The following is a 7,911-nucleotide window of genomic DNA, read 5'->3' as shown; positions in this document are numbered from 1 at the left end:
ATGCACTCACTTGTTAAAGTGACAACTCGAAATTCGAGCAGCGCTTCGCTTCTTAACAATATGATTTCCTTCGACGAAACCTAGTATTATTACCACTAGATTTTAGTCCGTGTCATGCCGGTTTTACCGTAAAACTTCGACGGGTCATAACTTCTTCGTTATAACTCGGATTTCGGCCTTCTTTATATGTATGGAACCCTTGTGACATATACTATAACTTGGTTAAGATTACTCCTTCTAAATAATATTCCATAAAAAAATCATTTTTGATGCTCATTGTCTCTAAATTGACTAGCCCGAATCTGCGGGCGTTACAGATACATACCTCCCACTAGCTGAATTTTCATATAACAATAGTTATCATGCTAGTATCGACCGACCCCCGTTTGAGATGTTGTATAGTCGGAAGTGTAGGACCCAAGTTTTTTAGGGTGAGGTTGGACACCAAGTCATGGGGAGCACCGAGGTGGTGCTCAAGACTACCGAGTTGATTCAGCAGGTGCGCGACCGGCTACGAGCCGCACAGAGCCATCAGAAAAGCTATACTGACCGGCGTCGATCGGATCTTGAGTTTCAGGTGGGGGACTTTGTTTTACTGAAAGTGTCGCCATGGAAGGGAGTCATCAGGTTTCGGAAGAGGGGCAAGTTAGGGCCCCGATATATTGGCCCGTTCAGGATTTCTGCATGGGTGGGCAAGGTGGCTTATCGCTTGGATCCACTCAACGAGCTTAGCCAGATACACAACAACTTCCATGTGTCTCAGCTTCAGAAGTGTGTCACAGATGAGACTGCGGTTATCTCTTTGGAAGACATTCAGATAGATGAGAGGTTGAATTACATCGAGAAACCCGTTGTAGTTTTGGATAGGAAGAATAAGGTTCTTCGTAACAAGGAGGTGAAGCTAGTGAAGGTGCAATGGCAGCACCGGAAGGGCTCTGAATGGACATAGGAGCCAGAGGATGAGATGTGGGAGCATTATGTTTGCGTCTGCGGACTTCGAGGACGAAGTCTAGTTCAAGTGGGGGAGAGTTGTAACACTCCAAATCAGGTATTACCCTTGGAACCCTTGAAATGATTTAGTTGGCAAAAATGGTCCCTTTTAGTACATTGGGTGTACCTAAGAGTACGCTTAGCGTACCATGGAGGAAGGATCGCGAAGGAGTTTCGCATACGTGGGGCGTACATATAGGTACGCGGGGCGTACGCGACAGAGAACCAAACCCTAATTATCGGAATTAAGACCTATATAAGCAACCTTATCTCATTTGAGCCTTACCCTAGCTAGCCTCCTTCACCCTCAAACGTCCCTAAAACCCTGAAATCATTAGAGTGTGTGTGTTCTTGAGCTTGTGAGTCTTTAAACACCATCCTTTTGGTGTGTTAGCTTCGAGGAAGAGGAGGAAACAAGCTTGAACGAGGAAGGGCTTATGGATCTTGCATTTACAGCAGCTTAGGAAGCTTGAGGAGGTAAAAATATTTCAGCTTGGTCATCATTATCATTTCTAGATCTATGGTTTTGTATATGGTTCCTTTTTGTGTTCATGGATCATCTCTAGAGAGTTGGAGCAACTACAGAGCTTAGGAAGAGTAGATCTAAGGTTCCTTGACTCATTCATGTCATAAAAATGGTGTCTTGATGGGTGTTTTGACCTCATGCATGGATTAAGACTCTTGGAAAGGTCTTAATGGGTTGTTGGGAACATATGGAACATGCAAAGGCATAAAGTTGCCAACTTTATACCTTAGGACGTCTTAATGGACTCAGATCTAAAGATTGGACGTTAGGACATCGAGTATTAAGCACTTAATGGAATAAGTTGATTAATATACTTGTACGTTGGGCGTAGTATAGCGTACGTAGCGCGTACAGCTCAGGGACTCAGTACGCTGAGCGTACAGGAGTGGTACGCAAGGCGTGCGCACTCAGATGGGCTTGGACTTGTTTTGGGCTTGTAAGCCCTTTGGGCCTTAATCAGTCATTGGGTTTGGTCATGTTTTGAGTTAGTGGGCCAATTTATCTGTTTTAGGCCATGGTTGCTATGGTTGGGCCTTATTGGGCCATGAGGCCCATTAATGATTTTGGGCATGGACTTTGGGCCCATTAGCAATGGAAGACTTTTGGGCCATTATGAAAGGACTTGGGGCTTGGGTTCTTTAATTAGATTATATTCAACCCTAACTTTGGATTAATGATATTATTGTTTAGCACGGGTGGTCACAGATTATTAGGAGAGCAACTTTCGGATTCAGCAGACAGAAGTAGGTCTCCTCACCATACCAATGGGTCTAAGGCACCAAGGCCGGCCTATTTAGTTAGTTGTAGTGTTCATTGTGGAGTCACTATTGATATGTATGGTATGCATATATATGATAATGTGCTAGTACTTATTGACGAGATATGTGAAGACCCCGGGGGAAGCCCATGGCAGTTGGATACAAAACCATGTGGGGGAGCCCATGACATTCCAGGTAAAGACCATGTGGGGGAGCCCATGGCAAGTATTTAAGACCATGTAGGGAAGCCAATGGCACATATGAGTAAGACCATGGAGGGAGTCCACGACATCCCTATATGTTTATATATGAGTTATGTAGTATGATAGTTATTTCTGTGATATATGTTATGCTAGTTGACTTTGTGTATTTGCATGGAAGACCCCGGGGGGAGCCCATGGCAGGCGGATATCAAACCATGTGCGGGAGCCCATGGCATCCTAGGTAAAGACCATGGGGGAGCCCATGGCATGTATGTATACGGCCCTGGGGGGAGCCCACGGCATCCTTATATGTTAGTATGCATGGCTTGTGTGGTTTATGTAGCTTATATTGCTAATATGGATTATGTGATTATGTGGATTGTGTGGGGTATCTCTGGGGAACTCACTAAGCATTAGCTTACAATTTGTTGATTTGTTTCAGGTACTTCAGAGCCTAAGGGCAAGGGCAAGGAATGATGGCGGCATGCACTCTCCGACATTTTATATGGGGACACTCTGATATTTGAAATAAAATGTTGATGTTATGGATTTTGAAAACAATTGTCATTGGGATTTCGTATTTTATGGGAATGTTTTGATTATTTAAAAATGAAAATTTTATTCGGAATTTGGGTCGTTACAATTGCGTTTTCAGGATTGGAGACTATGTCTTGGGAGTAGTTTGTAGCCCGGGTTAGGGCAGAGTCTGCTCCAGCTATTGCAGTGCAGGTGTTGACAATTGAGTTGGTGAGGGTGCCAGGATGCCAGACCTTGAATGATATGAAACCCAGAGTCCGAGGGCGGGAGATCGATTTAGGGTACCTCGGGGAGAGAGGATCAGGTTGGGTGCATTTAGTAGAGGGACTCGGGAAGAGACCCAAGATTTCTGAACAGGGTCGGAGAGGCCAGCAGGACCGGGGTCGGTGTAGCGCGTGCCAGAAAGGCACAATGGAGCTTGCCAATCTAGAAGTGTGGGTCGCTACGAACATGGCAGGTTGATCATGTCAGTAGAGATTATTCCCTAGGGAGGCAAGGGAAGCCAGTGCTCCAGGAGGTGGTTCGGCGGGTGTTTATCATATACGATTCTTTTGGTTGCTATCGGTTTCTTGTTGCTTGGAATCTTATATTATGTTGGGTTCGCGTTATCTTTGGGTTGTGATTATGTCGTCGTCAGGCTGTATCTCTGGGGAGTATCTTACGTCTTTTGCATGCCGTGAATCATTAGTGGCTTATTGAAGGGTCATTTTTCGTATAGCAAGCTCCAAGTGTTCGGTTGCATGTTGGGTGGTAGTCGAGATCGGTTCAGGGGCGTTGTGTGGAGGGTTTATGGTCAGGATTTAGCGGGTTAACACTCTCGTATCGTTAGGATTCAGTAGTTTTTCCAGTCATGTTGATTGGCGTTTAGGTGCAACTAGGGAGGTGGTCCATTGTTGAGGTTTTATTTTGGGCATCAACTCTGAGGGTTGCAAGTGTTGGGTGTAGTATCATCTAAAGTATATGGGATCAATAGTGTTGTTGGGCTTCAGGAAGTTTTTAGCAGATCTTCGGGGACTGTGCAGTCTTTTGGGATGGTTAGTGATGGAACAATAGCATTGCTAAGCGCGGGTTGTCAGCAGGCCATTAGGGGGTAAGAAGGATTGGGTAAATCCTTCAATTCTAGTGTGCCGTGAGAACTTATCGAATCGAAGTGGGGGAGAATCGTTCAGGTATTCAGGAACAGGAGTGGTTATGAAACTAGGATGAGTTTCGCATCCCCGTTAAGGAGGAAGGCGGCCCAAGTGCCTGTTTGGTTTGAGGATTGTGTGAGTTGGGAGTTCGGTAAAACTCCCCAACATGTGAATCACGTCTTCTGGGTGCTTGGTAGCAGAATTTGGGGAACCAGGTTGGGGTTCCAGTCATGAATTGAGTTCAGTTTGGGTGTTCGGTTGAGTGCGTGCTCGACTCTGTGTGCAATTCGAATTGATAAATTAGGGGTAAGGCATTGGGATGCGGGTTGTGTTAGGGTGAAAGTGTTGTAAGACTACGGGGGAGCCGTAGCATTTTAGTTCCAGGCCATATCTTGCTTCCATTCATTAGACAAATTTTGTACTGGTAGGTCTTCATATACATTGCTCTACAAAAATAAGGATCCACATATTTCTCCACATCTCTATTAAGGTAGCTAATGGCAGTCACAGAATGAACACACCCATAACCATTAAGTTGCCACATCCAGCATGAACATGTCCTCTTGTCTAAATCAACTTCACATGCCTCACTTCCTGACCTAGTCTTAAACTGGTTGAGTCCACTTGGCAATACCTCCTAAAACCTTTGATTAACCTTTAACTCATTCAACCTCAGCCTTATTTCAGGTGAAACATCACTTGAGCATCCATTAAGTTTTGATGTGAACAATTTGTTCATCATATACATTCTCAATTCTTCAAGCATTGTGATGATAGGTTTCTTCTTGGTTTCAACTATGACTGTATTGAACTTTCACATCCTCCATTCTCCATACTAGAACAACATCAACCAACTTGATAGTAAGCTCTTGACCATGTTCTAGGGTCCTTCTCTATCAAGTAGTTACTTGCCTCTGGACTCATAAGCTCAATATCCTTCATTATTTCCTTGAAATATTGTTCTTTTGTTGCATTGCATGCAACCCAAAACAAATTAACAAACTGTGCCCCTGGAAACTTTTTACTGAAGTTGGCCACAATGTGCCTTGCACATTTCCTATGCTCAGCTCGGGGTAACAATTCTTTGACAGCTTCCATAAGACCCTATACCAACATACAAGTAGTTAGAAATGAATTGGGTGATATACTTTGTGAAAGAGAAGTAATAAAATGTTTTTCTTACCTTGTGTTGGGTTGACATAAGAGTGAAACATTGTCCCATACCAAGATTGAGATCATCACTTAACAATGACAGAAACCATTTCCAGTTTTCCTTGTTTTCAACACATACTACTGCCCAAGAAATTGGGTATATTTGGTCCCTAGCATCTTTCCCCACAGCACATAGCAACTCACCAGTAACATACCCTTTCAAGAAGTAACCATCAATTCCAATCACCCTCTTGCACCCTTCTAACCACCCCTTCTTCACACCATCAAAACAAACATAATACTTACTAAAGTGATTAGTTCCATCTGGCATTGTAAGTACGTCCATGTTGACTGTTGAACCAGGGTTGGATCTTCTAATTTCCTCTCCATAAGACCAGAGCTTAGCATAATGCTCAATCAAGGTACCTTCAATAATATTCATAGCATACTGTTTGGCCCTTCTGCATTGGTTAATACTGACTTCAATACCAAATTTCTTGATGACCTCCAATCTTAGTTGCCTAATTGTCAGTTTCTGTCTACGCAAAATCTCCTTGGTGTAGTGGCTACCAATCCATCGGTAATTGACAATTGAACCCATTTTGTAGTTCCTAGCACATTGATGCTTACTTTTTAGAGATTTGATTTGAAAATTGTGTTCTGTACTCATCCAACTTGCCCACAGCCTAAAAGTACAAGCACCTTTACAACACAACACAAGAAGCCTCTTATTGTCATTCTTTTCGAACCATAGTTGATAGCCATTCTTAACAGCATAATTACATAACATGCTCTTAAGTTGTTTTGGATTCTCAAATCTCATGCCCAAAATTGGTACTTGCTTCTTACAGTGTACCTGAGGATTAAAGATAGGATGTTCCTCAAGAACATCATTGTCCAATTCCTCAACATTATCCATTTGGGTCTCAACATTTTTCTCTTCTCCACCTTCTGGCCATAACTTGTTCAGAAACTCATTGTCCTTGGTCTTGTTTAGAAGGGTACAATAATCCCCATTGATTTCATCTTCCAAACCAGCATCAAACATATGGGCTGGTTCAGGATCAGGGATTCCTTGTGAAGGTTCTTTGTCACCCCCTGGATCACTGAACCACTTTCTTCATCAAACCGATCCTCAAATCCTTCCCGAATATGATCTAAATACAGGTTTATTGGCCTTTCTGGTGCTTGATAATCAACATTGATAGAATTTTGATATTTCATTTCGTTGGCTATTACGCTAAGAGCATTTGCCATAGTTTGATCACGTGTTGAGTAATAAAGTTTCTCAAAAGGTTCTCTGACAAACCTTTCTAGAAATTCACAACACCCATGTAAATCCATTCCAGAGAAATCATGATCAGTAAACATGAACGTATCACCTCCAGTATATCTATGTAGGTGTCTCGTAAAAACACCGTTATAGTGCAAATCCACTTTCAAGAAAATAGGGTCTTCGGTTCGCCATGAACTTTCAACTGTACAAAGGAACCCTAGATGAGAGAAAACTTAATGAACTAGGAGAGAAAAGCCCTAGAATCTTGAGCACTTCAACACAATTTTGATAAACGACTCTAGTAAAACCTTTTTTTGAACAGTTATACGAAGGCAAAATTGACGTGTCATTGATGACATGTCATTTAATTGATAAAATCAGAAGTCTAAAGGTCACGTCACATTTAATTATCGGGTGACTGGCTCGCATGGTATAAATAACAAGTAATTTGTCACTTTAGTTGGGTCAGAGGTACGAAAATTAGTTGAAAAACCTTTTAAAACCAAATGAAAAACATTATTGTGCTTCTATGTCAATAACCCTTTAATTATCTTAGAAAACTTTTTAGAAGTTTTGGTTATAAATTCAAATCATCAACATAGGGGGTGTTTGACTTAGCTTTTTAGAGGCCAAAAGGCCTTTTAGAAAAAAATAGAAGGTAAAAGATGTTTGGCAAATGCATTTTAAAAGCTGCTTTTGGATTTGGATACAAGTAAAAATGAACTTTTTGGAAAAGTCAGGAAAACCTAACTTTTTGTAACTTTTCCAAAAATGACTTTTGCCCCCTCCAAACACCCCCATAGCATAAGGGCATCTCCAACCTTACAATAAAAAACCATTTTTACACTATAATGTTTCAACCCTACAATATACCTAACACTATAAATAGTATTGGATTTTAATATAACACTATATATATATATATATATATATATATATATATATATATATATAGTGTTGGATTTTAATGTAACACTATATATAGTGTTGAATAAAGAACAACTACCTAGAATATTCCTTTTAATGTTAAATATAGTGTAATAGGTTGGGAGACTTTAGTGTTTACACTATCTTTTACATTATAATTATAAATCTAATGTAAAAAAAATAATGTTAATGGTTGGAAATAGTCTAACAATATAGAGTCAAGATCTCAAACCCCACGCAACATCTTAATCAACTTAAAACCGTGTTTATAAGTCGTTATTAGCCTATAAGGCTATAACCAAACACTTATAAATCAGAAGTCTAAAGGTCACGTCACATTTCATTTAATTGATAAAATCAGAAGTCTAAAGGTCACGTCACATTTAATTATCGGGTGACTGGCTCGCATGGT

General features: G+C 41.1%; 1 protein-coding gene across 1 annotated transcript; it reads right to left on the bottom strand.

Moving 5' to 3' along the window:
* Positions 1-4,990: 4,990 nt before the first annotated feature.
* Positions 4,991-6,344, bottom strand: LOC145164664 (uncharacterized). Its single transcript, XM_079083377.1, has 2 exons — positions 5,328-6,344; positions 4,991-5,248 (listed from the first exon to the last, which is right to left on the bottom strand). The coding sequence occupies exons 1-2, from the start codon at positions 6,342-6,344 to the stop codon at positions 4,991-4,993; spliced, it is 1,275 nt and encodes a 424-aa protein (XP_078939503.1).
* Positions 6,345-7,911: the final 1,567 nt, after the last annotated feature.

Source organism: Lactuca virosa, chromosome 3, assembly GCF_052849685.1.
Source record: "Lactuca virosa cultivar CGN04683 chromosome 3, Lactuca_virosa_CGN04683_v6, whole genome shotgun sequence".
NCBI classification, from domain to species: Eukaryota; Viridiplantae; Streptophyta; class Magnoliopsida; order Asterales; family Asteraceae; genus Lactuca; species Lactuca virosa.
This window is presented reverse-complemented; position numbering and strand designations above follow the sequence as displayed.

Bases quoted from the DNA above. Each gene is read 5' to 3' on its own strand.
- LOC145164664 (XM_079083377.1), bottom strand. From the start codon at position 6,344: ATGTTTGATGCTGGTTTGGAAGATGAAATCAATGGGGATTATTGTACC. The intron at 5,249-5,327 runs GTAAGAAAAACA...ATGTTGGTATAG, and splicing joins TTATGTCAACCCAACACAAG to GGTCTTATGGAAGCTGTCAA.